General features: G+C 40.1%; 1 protein-coding gene across 1 annotated transcript; it reads right to left on the bottom strand.

Moving 5' to 3' along the window:
* On the bottom strand, positions 1-7560 carry LOC118771708 (interleukin-17 receptor A-like). Its single transcript, XM_036519714.1, has 12 exons — positions 7287-7560; positions 6704-6728; positions 6057-6209; positions 5044-5168; positions 4552-4672; positions 4001-4048; positions 3717-3862; positions 3221-3295; positions 2753-2822; positions 1876-1980; positions 1679-1708; positions 1-1463 (listed from the first exon to the last, which is right to left on the bottom strand). The coding sequence occupies exons 1-12, from the start codon at positions 7383-7385 to the stop codon at positions 1-3; spliced, it is 2460 nt and encodes an 819-aa protein (XP_036375607.1). The 5' UTR covers positions 7386-7560.
* Positions 7561-15840: the final 8280 nt, after the last annotated feature.

Genomic DNA, 15840 nt, shown 5'->3' with positions numbered 1-15840 from the left:
CTATAGGGCTTCTGCATTCGGTTGTCCAAAATGGTCTCTACTCTGCACTGCAGTGGGTCCTGAGGGTTTGAGGCTGTTAAGGAAGCATGCCTCCTGCAGTCTAGAGAGAGCCACCAGTGGGTCCTGGGAGTCATCTCCGAGTGTGGAGCCATGCTGGAGGGAGGACCTGGAGATGTAACCCTGGTCCGATCCACTCGTAGGTCTCTTTCTGCGGTCCGCCACCTCCTCAGGTGTGGAGGAGATCGCCTCCTCAGGACCCAGAGCCCACTGGAGAGCCTGCAGGCGGTCCAGCACGCTCGGCGAGAGGTGACTGGACAACATGGGAACCTCCTCATGGTCCTCCACTGGCGAGCTCTCTTTGGCAGACCCCTCCTGCAGGTGAACAGTATTCCTCCTTTGTGTTGGTGGTTCCTGCATAGGTGAGATGCTTGTCAAGCAAGGCTGGCCCTCAGACACTGAGGGGTGGACAGCCGCTCTCCAGACGGATGGGTCACTGTGAATTACTGGGTGTGAAGAACAGAGCTTGTGCTCGTATGGCTGGACAGCTGGGTGAAACTCATGGATCGGAAGCCTCTCTCCACCCTGATTCAATACGGGGATAACTGACTGTGTCCGTTGGGCGTCTTCAACAATTTCAACTTCACTGACTAAGACGGGAGGTCCCTCTCTGCACTCTGGCACACACTGAAGGATAGGGCTGCTGGGCTTCAGTGCAAGAAGAGGGTTCTGTGTCTCAGACTCGGCTGCTTCGTCCTCGCTCTCCACACACTCCTTTTCAAACCAGTCTGGATTCTCTAGCTGGTAGGCCTGCAAAGCCTCAATGGCATTCCTCAGGGCTTTGCCCGAGGGACAGTTGAAATACTCATCCTCACTTATGCCTTCGATGCGGTTCACCTTTCCCGGCTCATGTTTTTCCATGTCCACAATTCTGAAGTAGAGCTCCTCAAAGTGCTTCATCAGCTTGTACTTGATGGTGACGTTGAACGGGGCAGGGACATCATCCTCACAACTCACGTCATCAAAGTAAGCCACCATGTACTTCTGGAAGGATGTAGAGTGCACAAAGTCCGGGATGATCAGGCTCAGGGCTGGGGTGAGCATGTCCCCCATGGGGGAGCGGGCGTCCTCCTTCAGGGTCACCTTGCTGGCCCCGCACATGGCCCTCCACTTGGCCCGCACGCCCCGCGAGCAGAGGATCAGGATCTTGTCGGACGATTTCTCGATCTGCTGCTTCTGCCAGTCCAGCCACTGCATGCGGCCCACGGTGCCCAGCCACGCGGTGTCCAGCAGGTCCAGGACCACGTCGGTGCCGCACTTGGCCCGCAGGAAGGCACACAGCTTGAGCACGACGTCTTTGTACAGAGGATGGTCCAGAGAGTAGATGATGAGCACTTTCCTCGGGCCTCTGGCCTGGAGAGGCTCTGGCTGTCCCACGAGCGGGGCAGAGGTGTTGCAAGAGGAATCTGAAGAAGGGAAATGGGTCAGTAAATTGGAGGTCGTTAAAAGGCTTATGTAAAAAAAAAAAAAAAAAAAATCTCATTTCAGCATTATCCTCAGATAAAAATGTTAAGCTTTCCAAATGTGATATAAAAATATAATACGTTTATATTAAAATCCTATATTAAAATACCTAGATTTGTGTGTGTGTCTTGTTTAAGTGATCTGACGGACCATTTACCTGGTGGTTTGTTTTTCCCTTCACCAGCACCTGAAAATATTTTTAAAAATGTCAGAGAGAAAATGGTTTTCATGCTCACAAAGGTTTTGCAGTTTCTGTTTAAAGCCACATGCTTCAACTTCACACACTGATAGAAAGTTCAGTAGTTTCTTTTTACTCATATTAAAAAACTGTTACATACTGAAATATTGACCAACCTTTCTGTAACTTCCTACACAGTAAAAACAGGAAACATCCACAAACCAAGATCAACCCCAGGATGAAGATGAGCAGAACATGTTTGTCATTTTTACTAGGGTCATCTGTAAAGGAAGAAAAACAAAATTTATGGAAAACGCATATTCTTGCACTGTCTACAGCAATGTGATTATTATGGATGATTCTTATTTTAACTGGTGCCCCTGTTGTTTAACAAGTAGTTTAAAGTAATGTGAGTGAGAAAGAGTGTGACGTCTGCTACATTGTAAGGCTTCCTGAGGTCATTTTATTGTACCATTATGAAGGGTGAACAATATTTTATGTGTTGTGTACAGCCAACAAAACTCCTAATGAACTTTATTTATTTAATGAATACAGCTGTATTAATAAAATGGTATAAACCCATTTTGAACTTCTCAGCTGAAATTTCAGTGCAAACGTATTTAACGTACTTAACACCTTGAGACAAAAAGTGTATTCAGATCATATTTATAAATGATAAAAATCGGGTTTCACTGTGAAAAATTTGACTGAAAAAAATCTTTCACTGTGAAATTCATACGTGTTTTCGAATTCTTGTGCTAGAGGCTGAAGAGATGAATGAATATTACCTGTCCTGTACATAATGACAAGGAAAAGGAGTTTCAGTTGATGGGTGAACCCCTTCGCTTTACCCTGAATTGATTGACTTCATTCCTCCTTGTTTATTAAAATTATGTTCTGTGGATCTTTAACTTTTGAGTGACAAATCTTAGCTAGTATTACATATTCTTCATTCATTTCTGTCAGTGCCAAATTTGTAATGATCATAAACATGTAAAAATTGCTTACACTTATGTCTGGGTGTGTTTGATGTATGGATTGGCTTTTACGTACCAACACAGTGATCAAATCTCTCCTGGTGAGGAGCACAGTCATTGTTACACTGGATAAAAAATGGCACGATCTGTGAGAGAGACCCATTAAAGCAGTCAAAGCCTGTCATGCACTCAAAGAGAGATCAAGTCTGTCTGGTCATTTGTTCATAATCAACCCATGTAGATAGTAAAAGAAAAAGGAAACTATTAATAGATTTCATCTTTGATCCCTTTTGAGTGCTGTCAACAGCAAAAAAAAAAAAAAAAAAAAAACATAGACATACAATATGGCAACAGTGATTTTTTTGCAGTAGTGGTGTGGGTGTGGGTGTGGGTGTGAGTGATGTCTGGCAGAATTTATTCTGCTGTTGTGGAGTAAGACAGGAAGGAGTTTCAGATGTATAGGAAAGAGAAGAGAAGTGCCCGCCCTTCCTGCTACATCCTCCTGTCTCTGATGAGTCTAATGGTACACGTTAAGCACGCTTACCACAATGTCATGTCTGCAACATGTTCGGGGCCATTGATGTGTTGCAAAAGACACATTGAGCCATGTCTGATTCTCCTGCAACATTGGAAAGGAAAGGGTTGACAGATTTTTTTTTTTTTCTTGTGAGAGACTAGTTATTTTTGGCAGTTTATAGGACTTATACCATTTCAAAATGATGGATAACCTAAATTATGAATAACCATACATGTGGTCATTTTAATCTTCAGTGTCACAAAGGAGTCTGTGTTCCTTATCTGAACTGGACTACAAGGTAATACTTTAACTTGAGAAATGTGCTTAAATATTAAATATTAACCATTCACAGAATGATGTGTCTATTTGTTCTTTGAAGAAAAAAAAAAACAGAGGTCCATTCAACTGGAAAGTACATAAAAGTACACAAATTATGTGCTTCCATTATAGAGGTTTATAAGGAGTTTGGAGTTTCAGTTCTTTTTTTAACTCAGTGCATGTATAGTGTAGTGGGGTGTGTTACCTTCCACACGATTTGGGAGTTGCTGAAGTCAGGGCACTGGACAGACACCATATACTTCTCAGAGAACTCCCCACTATTAAAGCTCACAGTGATCACTGCTTGCTCAGTTGATACATTGTGGATAATGTTAGGTTTCCACAGGCTTCCTGAAATAAAGTGACACCCTAAGAATACTTTGCTTTTCCAACCTATGTTGCTCTGTCTTAGAGATGGAAATAAGAACAGAAATACATTCACACTGAGTGTGTTGTTTGTGAATCAGGAAACTCAGTTGTTAGGCTCACCGTTCTCCCGGCACATTTTGGCCCCTCGTATCCTTGAATCTCTGCACTCTGCATGGAACAAAAAGACAAAAACAATTGTATACACAATCTCTGTGAGGCTCTTGCAAGGAAAAATGTGCCCTCGAATGTGTAATCAGCTCCTATGTTACAGAATGTGCATTATATATCCAAACAGTAACACGAGTTACGCATGTATGCTTTTGTCAGATTATTTGGCATTGACGATAAGGTCATTTTAACCTGTTAAATGTCAAGCACTGTGAAGCTCGAGGATGAGAAACACAGAAAGGAAACGACATGCCCCACTTATCAAGACATCAAGTGCTTTGTGTCAGATATACGCCGAACTAAATCAACACACTGTGCCTTGCTGTCTGAGGTTATTGCTGCCAGAAATTTCTAACCCGGTGAGAATTCACAACCAGCCAACCTGACTAGGAGACAACTGGTTACCGTGTTGTGTATTTGGTTGTCCTGGCATTTATCATAGGAAGGACAATGACGCATTCAATTTCATATTTGAATATTCAGGAATTTTTTCCGTATCTTACCTGGGATGGTAACTGTTTTGTTAATCATGTTGTGCCCTACATCTGGTTTTGGCAGGTTAGAAATGGAAACTATATATGCCTGTCCAGGTTCCACCACCACTCTGTCCAATGAAAATGTCCACTAAAAACAAAAAATGCACCTTTTAAAATTTAAATTCAGCTTACAAAATTGTATAGCAATAATGATAATAAATATATAACAGAAATACACTTTCATGATTGTTAAACTTAGCAAAAGTCAAAAATGGAAAACATTAACAAGGTAAAATATTATATGTATAATGTATAATATATGACTGACTTATTCCATGGTTAAAATGCATACAATGTACAGTGTATTTGTCAACCCTTTCCAGATTTGACTGGTGCATAATATTAGCATCTGAAAATGAGGACACCATCTAGGGTGTTTAGTGAGATCTAACTTGGGTGATTGTGTGTTACAGGATAAAAGACCCTTTAACATTAAGTGGTTTGGGGTTACAGTCTCACCGGTTCTCTTCTCGGGTTCATCATCTGCATTATTTTGTTATGGAAGATGTATCGGACACAAAGACTTTGTTTGCTAGATTGTTTCAGCACTCGGACCTCAGTTCCTTGTAGGGCTTCTATGCTTCCTGCAGGGAAAAAAATAAAATCATGTCAAAGACAGGTTTGCATTAAATTATTTTTGAGGTTTTTTTTTTTTCCTGGGTAGTATTTCAAATACTGTGCTGGCTCAAAACTTGGAGAAGACACAGAGGTGTGTCTTACAAGTGCCTGACTTGCATAATCAGTTTTTATCAATTTTATATTCAGAATAATTCATCTGAAATTGCACCAGCATTTGAACTATTTTCATGTTTTTAGCTACATGTGAAAGCACCCTCTGCTTCTGTCTTTAAATGTTCAGAGTGATTATTATCATCAGTGACGGATATGACTAACTCACTCCAAACATGACCCAAAAATAAATGAGCAGACAATGGCCTTATATAAGTGCTTTTGTAGGCTAGGATTCAGAAATGTTCATAGGTTCAAACATGTCAGGCCTCTGTAGAGTTAAAGGCCCAGTGTAGCAGCAGTGTGGTATAGTGGTAAGGAACAGGGCTCATAACCAAAAGGCTGTTGGTTGAATTCTCTGCTGGGGCACTGCCATTGCACCCTTGGGTAAAGTACTTAACACTACTTAACTGCCTCAGTAAATATCTAGCTGTATAAAGTTGTAACCTATCTAAGTTTCTCTCCAAAAGAGCGTCTGCTAAATGACAATAATGTAATGTAGCAAACAGGAAATTTCAAATGTGACATGAGGTAAATGGGGCAGTACCTTTGCCAGTCTTAACTGGTACTTGCAGATTTATTCAGTTTGAGATTGCTGGACTTTGCCAAAGACAATGTTACGCCTCAGGGAATACTTCAACGGGAAAACTGTCCTTAAAAATCAGATCGCTGTGATGCTCGGCTGTGTCTGCAGTTGCTATGTTTAAGTGTAGGCCTATACCAAGCAGTAATTGGTCTCCCACCATCAGCACGTGCTTTCCAGGTCACCGAGATGGCTGGCACCAGGTGGTCTCTCTCGTCCCTCCTCGTCGTCACTGTGATTCCATTTGATTTCCAGGCTGGGCTGGTTGGGGTTTTTTGCCTGTGCTGCACCCACCCTTCATCAGAGCAGTCACCTGGCAGACGGTGAGGGATGTAAAACTAGTCCCTTCTCATGCCACACAGACTACTCCCTCTCAGAAATGATCACACCCTTCTGTCACACCACATCATAACATTTTTATGCAATTTCCATTCTAGTCTCAGTTGTTGCTAAAGGCTCTGCTTGCCAGTCTTGTTTGTGGTTAAAACATAGGGCCAGTTTCTCTTGACTGATGAGTAGGATACTGTATCTTATACATCTTTTTTTATTTGATATTAACAGCTAGTTCTGACAAAGGTAATTTACACAGTTTTGACCAAGACAAAAAAAGATTTGGATGCTTTCGGCAATCTCGGGCAGAATGGGCTAGATGTAAAGGATTAATGAATGACAAATGTGGGTGTGCTAGAGTAATATTACGTTTCATTAATCCAACCTATGCCTTATTTGTAATGTAGGATTTTCCCTTAACCCATGTCATTCACCTATAAAGGCAAACTTGGTAGCAGGACCATTGTAGAAGCTTACCTATTTGAGCACTGCATCTGAGATCCTGCATTGAAAGAAAGAAAAAAAAATTGGGATGATAATTAATTGTTTTAGAATCACATGCCACAGGACTCACCACGTAAATGAAGCATCTAAAATATGCTTTCGTGCCTCTTAAACTATTCACCATAAATTCATTAAAGTAAGGTAAGTTTCACAGGTGCAGGTGTACTGCTTCTGTATTTGTTATACTAGGCTAGTTGTCAAAAAAAAAAAAACCTTTTTTGAAAGAAGAAACCAATAGCTTGCTTATTTGCTTGTCAGCGTTGCCAAGAAGAAAATCTGACATATGCTGAGCTCTCTCTACTGCTACATCACTTCAAGGATAACCGTTTATGGTTTTTTAAAAATACAGTTTCAAATATATATATATATATAATATAAATATATAATTTTCTTTTTTTTTTTAGGTTATATGGAGATTCGTTAATTGATGTTTCTTATCCCAGAGAGGCGGCCGAACTGCTTACGAACACGCTTCCCTGGAAAAAAGATAAGTCTTTCGCTAAAAGCAGGAAGGTAAGAATTTTTAAAAATGAGTTCATTCATTTATTTATTTTACCTCTTGAGTACAATTCAGCGGTGGCCATTCGATTATCCGAAGAGATGACACGGTCAATAACGCAGAAACCAGCCCGAAAACAAAAAGCAACAATTTCATCTTCTCTTCTTCCGGTATTAAAACATTGAGTCACTTTAACATTTGTTACGATGATCCTTAGCTCTTAGTATCATAAAGTTACAGCTGGAGAATCATGTTATGTGATTTTCATCTCAGGTCTCAAAAACACGAGCTGAATCGGCCAAATTGAATCCATTTCACCTGGAAGAGTTTACGCGAGGAGACGCAGGTAAAAATGAAACTGTCACATGTAGCTACTCCATTGGCGAGTTTGCTTAGATACTTATCTGACTTAACAGGAAATGACAGTTTATCACGGGGAATAAGAAAGGAAAGTAGGCTGCGTGTGTTATTTCCCGTCTCTCTTGATTTGTTTGTTGATACCGCTTATGTGGGTCGGGGTGACCCAGCTACTCACTTTGAACTGGGGACTTCTGCTGAATAAAATGGAGAATTGAGTAAGGTTTGTGGCCGCACTGTGTTTTCATCGCTTTCAGTTGATATATTTCAGATTTGACTGATCTGTCAGAATAAGAATTATGCCTAATTTGAAGGTATAGAGGGTAGGGTGGGGAGACAGGATAAGACCTAGAGTTTATGTCCTCATGAGATCTACACAATTTACCAATTTCCTGCCTGCCAAAGTTGTGTTGAATTCAAAAAGAAATCTGAACAGATTTGCAGTTATTCTTCTGAAAACAGGAAAGTACAGTATGTCTCTCACACTGGTGCATTGGTTGTGATCAGGATCTGGATAGGCACAGCCCTCTGTGAATCCCAGGCTTTGAAGCCCAAGAAACAAGGTGGGCATCTGAAACACATAAGTGCAGATACACTGATCACCACAGCATGTGGATTGGCAGAAACCGAGACCTCGATAATGGAGCCGTTCATATGATTTAAAGATCAGTGGGACTATGGCAGACCCAGCTTTGACAAACAGTCCTTAAACCCTCCTAAACTAATTACCATTGTTAACCCTAGCTTAGCTCTCTTAATTGTTGTTATGAGTTTGCGTCAGCCATAATTGTTACTTAGATATGCGTGTGCTGTACCTCTGCTGAACATCTTAGATTATGAAATGTGTAATGTATGTATGAGCAAAAATATCTCATATTGTGACAAACTGAAAATGAATAAATATATAATAAAAAATAAAAATAAATATCAAAAATAAATTTCAAATGAATTTCCCCTGATTCCTGGTCAGTGACGGATTTCACAAGTGGCACAGTAATGTTAAACTGAGTGAAAAATATCCATTAAAAATAAGGTGCCAACAAGAAACTGCTGTTTTCTGTAAGCTGTTTCCTATAGAATCACTGAAAAAAAGAAAAAAAAAAACAGCCAGAGATCTGTGAGAAAAGCATCCAAAATAAATCACTGCCAAACTGAAAAATATATACTTGGCAGAAGAGGATGATGAGGAATTTATTGCGCTGTGGGGAGAGCACGAGATTTTATTTTTGCTCATCTGCCAGCCCCTTCCATGACAAACAACCGGTGCATCAGACAGTAGAGAAATAGCTGGGGTGTCTGATGGAAACAGTCGATGTGAGCCCTTGAGTTGGGCTTTATAACCTTATAGGGCAGCACCGCTGACTGGTGGTTGCCACTGTATGGCTCTGAGAAATCCTGATTTCGTAATGCATGTTGTGTGACCGCTCTGACTCTCTGTGTCTTCAGAAGCCTAGCTGCGGCATGTGTCATGTTTGCTCACAGTCTTACACTTCAAGTGTGTTTGTCGTCAGCACAGCATGCGACTGTCGTTATTTCAAGAACCCTGAAACCAATGCAAAAATGATGCTACGTTAAAAGCGGAAATTTGGGAGGAGTATTTTCAGACATTCCGTGTGCAGAACTTTAACCAGACCTAGGCAAACCGGTTCCATTCACAAATATAAAAATCCCACTTGCTACTTCCTTTCCATGTCAGCTGTTCACCTCCACCCCATATCTTTCTTTTCTTTCCTTGTTCATGAGGGGTGTTCCAAGTAGCCAGAATGGTGGGTGTTAATAACTTTTGCCCATGCACAGGTGTGATTCCTTTATTGGACTCCAAGACAAATAAGAGTACCACTACACCCACATCACTTGCAACCTTTACAATTTGATTGTATGGAAATTCCTGTCTACTGAAGGGCCAAATAAACACCTCACTGCTTATGCTGAGATACTTATTGTCCTGCCATGGTAACATTTCTTATTAAAAACCGACTCCCACTAACAGAGGGAGCCTTGCTCTGTGACGATGACACCTGATCACCACCTGGCCCTCAAATGTTTGGTAGTCCTGCTGTGGGTCACCTGCACACAAATGGACTCTACACCCGAGCTCTGCATGCTGGGTTAAGCAACTCACCTGTAGATGGCAGCATTTTACCATACATCAGTGCGTTGGAAGTGTAGGCTACTGAGTTTCTGCAGGGATCAAGAATAGGATGCATTACCCAGTTGTGTGCAGAATTATGTAAAATTGACTAACAAATAAAGTACAAAACTGCAAGGCAGCAAGTATAAAAACATCACTGCAATACTCCATTACTAACGATATGTTACTTCCTTACAATCATTTGGTAGGATGCCTGGTAATGTAGAAGAGATGTTCTTACCATTTCTTGGTTCTTACAATATGTCCTTAATATCCTCTATCAACATGCTTTGTTTTCATTACACATATTCATAATTCTGTATTGTGCATATGTTGTACAATAATCATTTCTAACAAGTCTCAATAAAAGGCCTGCAGCTGGAATCTACTGACATATAGATTACTATCTTAAGCAAAACAGACAGCTCACCTGTGAAAGTCTACAGTAACAGTCAGGTGCTATGAAAAAGAAATATTGTGCTGCTTCAATGAAGCAGCATAATACAGGATTACTTGACATGAAATACTGAAATTTATGTTGAAATCTGAATGGGGGTTACTCACACAAAGATGTCCAGATGTTGTGGTTTTTAGCACAGTTTTCACAGACGAGTTGTGTTTGATCTCCATATACAGTGTAGTGTTGAATTGAAAGTTGAGTTGTTTGGACAGCACACGATTTTAAGGTGTTAACGTCTTTAGCTCAGAGTTGCAGCTTAGGACATTTCATGCCAAGTACATCAGTCTCATTGTCATTCTGTCTCAGATTTTGCCAGAAAGATTCACCTCTGGGTCTCTGAGCCGGCTAAGCTTGGAAATGATCGTGATTAAAAACGACTGAAAAAGTCAACCTGTTCATAGACAAATATAAACAGAGAATTAAAAAAAATGACTGTGACAAAAAATAACCTTGGGGGTCCCTTTAAATGCCATCTGTCTGTGTGGCACCACCATTCCATTCCCACAATGCAGACCATATCGAACTTCACTCATTTACCAAAAATTCCAACTTGGTGGAAGCCCCTCTCCTTTGGTGGCTTAGTGGAAGCCACCTGATACCTTTCCTTTTAGAGGTACATAATAACTCAGATCTAGGTATTACTTGCAAAATTGCAGATAGACAGGTTATGAAACTTGGCATGAAATGAAATAAGCTGAAATGGGTATTGTTACCATCTTCAATACTATTGCCATTTGAAGCCAGATGTTCTTCTGAAATTATCCTGAACCCTGAACCCTGAACCCTGAACTTCTTTTATGCACAAGCTTTAGGTGGGATAGGTAGTCAGACAAACTTCTTTAACAGCACATACTCATCACCTGGCTTATGAATTAATTAAATTAAGAATTGCATAACTGTGAAATTATGCAGGAATACAAATAACTTACATCAATAGAGTGCATTTTAAGTTTGACTACGATTAGAGTTTTAAATCATAATAATTTAAATCATTGCAGAGGCCAGCCAAGGCCAATTTAAATACTTATGAAACCAATTAATTTCTATGTTAGATTTGTATTATGTGGTTTTGATGTCTTTTTTTCAGTTAGGGGAATATTTGTCCCAATTACATGGGTTTGGATTCCCTCTCAAGGATGACTCAAACATTTGATCATAGATCGTGAATTTAAAAGGAATAAATGAAGGTATTCACATCCCTATGTCATATGTAAAAGTCTGGATAATGTTTGCCATACTACCTAGCAGCAATGAATTCCCAGGAACCAGCCCAAGGCTCAGACCACTCCCAATGCACAGACATGAATTATAGCATCACCTGACTTTCCTCCATTTTTGACTATTTTCATTTCTTAGACATCAGACCCAGGACTTGCCCTTTGATATTTTCAAATGAAAGCTATACAATCTTCTGAAAGAAAATCTGAGCATTCTGTGTAATCAGATTATGGCTAATTAGTAATCGGTTGGATTTGATAAGAAACATATTTTTAGACTTCAAAGGTGGCCATTAGCCAGAGGAAACTTCTAATGTACTGAAGCTCATTAGTGGGCATATCATACGCTTTGGGGGCTTTGCACATTTCAGAATTCCTCTTTTTAGATTAAATTTGGAGTTGGTGTTTTAAGGTAATCATATTATTGAAGTTCTGTCAAAGTATATTCACAGGTATGTTCTTAAAAATTGAATGTTTGTGCAATGTTTTGTGTAGGTACTATTTTCAGTGTGTGCCCTTTACATCAGAGTCACTAATGATTTGTCATGATACAGGTATCTGCAAGTGAATAAATCCATAAATACATAAAACATAAAATACAAAAGTGGGTACACTGGGTGGACATTCATCACTGTGAAGGAGAACCTTCACCTGTCCCTTAGAACCTGAATGCTTGTTGCTTGTTAGTTTTTGCATTAATGTTAAATGTTCAAGGGCGTTTTGTCTTCATTCAAACCTAGTAATAGCGGATCTTTTTATCAAGTGCATCCAGATCTGTTAACTGTTAATTGTGTGACTAGTCATCATTGTAATTATCTGTGTGCAGCCATTGGTTAATGGACCACACCTGCCTAATCCGCGGCACATTAAATACAGGTATGTGGGTGCTGCTAGGAGACTCTTGTGAGCAGCTTGTGGCTGAGGCTCAGTTTCTTTGCTTTACATTTAATTTTTTTTTTTTTGTGTAAGTTGTTCCTTCTGCTCTGTTTTGTGAGAAGCTTCCTCACAATCACAGTCAGCAAGAGAACAAATGCAGTGGTCACAGTAAATGCCAATGAAATATGCATCAGATATTCTTACTTGAAATACTATAGCTCATAGCACATATTCAGTGGACAAGGCAGCACACTTGTAAAGCTGGTGTTTCGTAGCATTACACGATTGGTTTCCAGGCAGAATTACACTTACTGCCATGCAGTTTGAAATTAAAATGGAAAAACATGGGCAACCAAAGCAGTTGTGTGAAAATTGAGAAATTTAAGCCACTTTCTCACTAATTCTGGTTCAAGACAACTCTGATAAATTTACATAAATCTGGCTGTGAAGACACCAGCATCTTTTTTTTTTTTTTTTTTTTACACCGTACCTACTTTAGATCACTATACCTCACAATATACCTTCATCACTCATACATGTGTGTAAAAATTCAATTACCTGGAAGCACTAAAATAATGAAAAAAGAGAGGAGCTCAGCTGTCAAGTAGCGATTTGCAATAGTCTATATGTTTAAATGGACATTTGCGGGAGCAGATGACCATTTAAACCCCTTTGCAGTGAAAATGCTTTTTTAGCTGACAAGCAGGATGCAGTATGATTTGCATGCTATCATCCCACTTCCTCTATTTGGGATCCAAGTCGTAACGGGTCCAGTCAGCTTGCAGTTCTTATTGACGGGTAAAAACGATTAAAATTATTGCTGTCTTAAAAAAATAATCTCCCAAAAATGGGCACTCACTATTTTTGAAATAATCTGTTCTCAGGATAAATACCAAAAAGAAACATGACTGAAATAATTTGATGCTGTACAAATAGCATGCTTTCTAATCACATCTTTGCTCCTAGCTCCTGATTGGAGCATTAGAATAATGTTAACTGTAGTGCTTTGTTATTATTAGCATCCAATTGCTGTGGCATTTGTTATCATTTATTTATTTCTTTCAGGAGCTAACCGGTTTAAGTCTTGGAAGGAGGCAGAAAATAAGATAAATGCTTACTGGGAAAAAAAAATCAGGCCACACACAGTTCCTGATTTGTTATGTAACCATTTTGACTGTCTCTTTCTAAAAAAAAATAAAAGAAGAAATGATAAAGGTCAGTTGTGCCAAATGAACAACATTATGCTCTGTGGAGGGCTGGTCTATTCCAGGCTGGAGGGAGCAAAGTCTATGATATTGATAGATGTCAGAGAGTGATGGTTCAGTGAGGCGTAGAGGTCATTCACTTATGCAACTGGAACTGCAGACAACGACAACAACAAAACTATGGTTCCCAGGACGGTCATTGAGGTCCCGCGTCGATTGATAACCATCGGTTGGCTGCAACGGTGCTTTCAGGCGGCGACGTGAAAATGCAGGGTAATTGCAGTGACAGTGTATGGTACTGTTCCTCCTGCGCCAAAATGACGCTGTAACTGTATCATGTGCCGCCTTTGTTCATTCATTTTGTGTACTTCAGATCTGAGATAGTTTCAATTCAATTATCGGTCACCTCATTGAATCCAGGGCCGTGAGAGGTATTTTTACACGTATGGTAGTTGTTTGTCATAGTATCGGTAAGCTTTTCTGGCAGATGTTCCAGGCGAAGAAAACTATCCGCATTATCCCTGAAAGCGAATCTTGCCTTCGAGTGGAGTGCTGGCAAGAGAGGCTAAATCGGATAGGACAGCGAAGTTTTAGTGCAAACAAACCTTTTTTTACTCTCTTTTTTTTAGGAGTTGCATAAGATGGATTTAATTATGCAGTCCCCCTCCTGAAACCCAATCCGATGTAGGGCTTTAACCAGGTTGAGAGGCGAACAATTCAGCTCACCCGCTGCAGTGCCATTCCGACAGAGGGGAGGACGTTCCGAAAGATCTAGATCACGGGGCCTTGGAAGGTTCTGTAATTTTATGGAATGTAACGGCCAGATGCTGATTGCTTGTGGTATTTCCTGTCCAACCTAAATGTTAAATGCAATACATAACAAAGGGAATTTGTCACTCCTGTCAAAGTCTGGGAACAGACCCATACAAAAATGATATAATATCGAGAAAAATGTTGTTCAGCCCAAGAATATGTTGCAAATACAATAAAAATATATGAATGCAGAGCAGAAATATTTTGCAATATACCAAAATGGCAGTACTTTACATATTAAATATATTGCTTGGGCTGTAAAAGATGTTCTCAAAATATATATTTAAAAATACAATTTTTGTATGGGGAGTCCTTTGGTGCTGTGTGTGTGATTCCCCTGGCTGATGTAACCTGTATGACCAGGAGCATACTGTAACATTTGAGAGCATCGTGTGTTGGCTGTCAATGGCCAATCACTACCCCGTCGAGGTGTCTTTTTGGCAGTGTTCCTGGCTGCTTCATTACATTACTTTACAACATATCCCCAGCATTCCTTTGGAGCATTTTTTTTGACCAAAATGCGCATGAAAAGAATGGCAAACACATCGGCACGGCTGCTTATCACAAGGAAATACCTTGGCCGGCCTGAATGGCATGCTGGTATGCTTAGCTCACACCATTTCACCCATTTTAGATCATGAAGGTTATCTTTGAGCTCAACTCACTGGTTTCTTTTGGTGGGAAACGTACCAGGTAAAAACATAGACTAATTCTAAAAGCTGTTTCAAAAGGAATAGTTTTCATGCCCAAGTCTTGAGCCACAGGTGTTGAGTCTGTCTTGGCAAGAGAATAACAGATTCTACTCAATCTCCTCTCTCTCCTTACTTCACCTATTTGTATTTTAGGGCTTTCCAAGAAAAGACGATAATCAGCATTATGTTTATTCATGAAGAATTAAGATGTTCTCTGTGGAAATCTGAATAAACCTCCATTTAAAATGAGCATGGGCCATACCTTCACCTCTGTCTTAGGGCATTGTTAGAGTGAGGGCAGTCACCTGAAGGTGATTTATTTGGCTCTCATGATGTCAGAATGGGGTTAACAAGAAAGAATTGCATTTTTTTGCACAAGACAGCATGAACTAGAGTTGACTGCCACAGTAAAGTTGCAGGGAGACTGAAAGGTCAACAGTTGTCCCTTTTTGCCGACATATTTCCCATGGAACTGCAGTCGTTCTGTTGTCAATTTAACAAGAAGTGGACAATCTAAAGTGGCTTGCCCTGCAGAACAGCCAATGCGGGCATCCTTAGAGTGAGACTGGTGATATATAAAAGGGGAAAACAACCTATACCTAGAGAGGGACGTCATCTTGTCCCTGAAGGAAAGGCGTGTGTAACTTGTAATCTGTTAGCAGGGCCATGATTCACGTAAATTGCACAAATAGCCTGTTTATGCATTGTAAACTATGTAGAGCTATTTTTATCATCAAACGAATTTTGTCTTCATTTGTGCATGTTGATAAGGATGTTAGGTTCAGACCTCTGAGAGATTTTTCCCAACAATGGAATGTCAAAACTCCTTTGTTACAGCGGGGTCATTACTGTGTAGGTCA

This window comes from Megalops cyprinoides, chromosome 25 (genome assembly GCF_013368585.1).
Source record: "Megalops cyprinoides isolate fMegCyp1 chromosome 25, fMegCyp1.pri, whole genome shotgun sequence".
NCBI classification, from domain to species: domain Eukaryota; kingdom Metazoa; phylum Chordata; class Actinopteri; order Elopiformes; family Megalopidae; genus Megalops; species Megalops cyprinoides.
The sequence above is the reverse complement of the archived record's forward strand: the minus strand, read 5'-3'. Positions and strand labels throughout refer to the sequence as shown.

Excerpts from the sequence above, each read along its gene's own strand:
- LOC118771708 (XM_036519714.1), bottom strand. The coding sequence starts at position 7,385 with ATGAAATTGTTGCTTTTTGTTTTCGGGCTGGTTTCTGCGTTATTGACC. Across the intron at positions 4,049-4,551 it reads CAAAACAGTTACCATCCCAG|AGTGCAGAGATTCAAGGATA; the intron begins GTAAGATACGGA and ends TGTTCCATGCAG. Across the intron at positions 3,863-4,000 it reads CAAAATGTGCCGGGAGAACG|GAAGCCTGTGGAAACCTAAC; the intron begins GTGAGCCTAACA and ends ACTTTATTTCAG.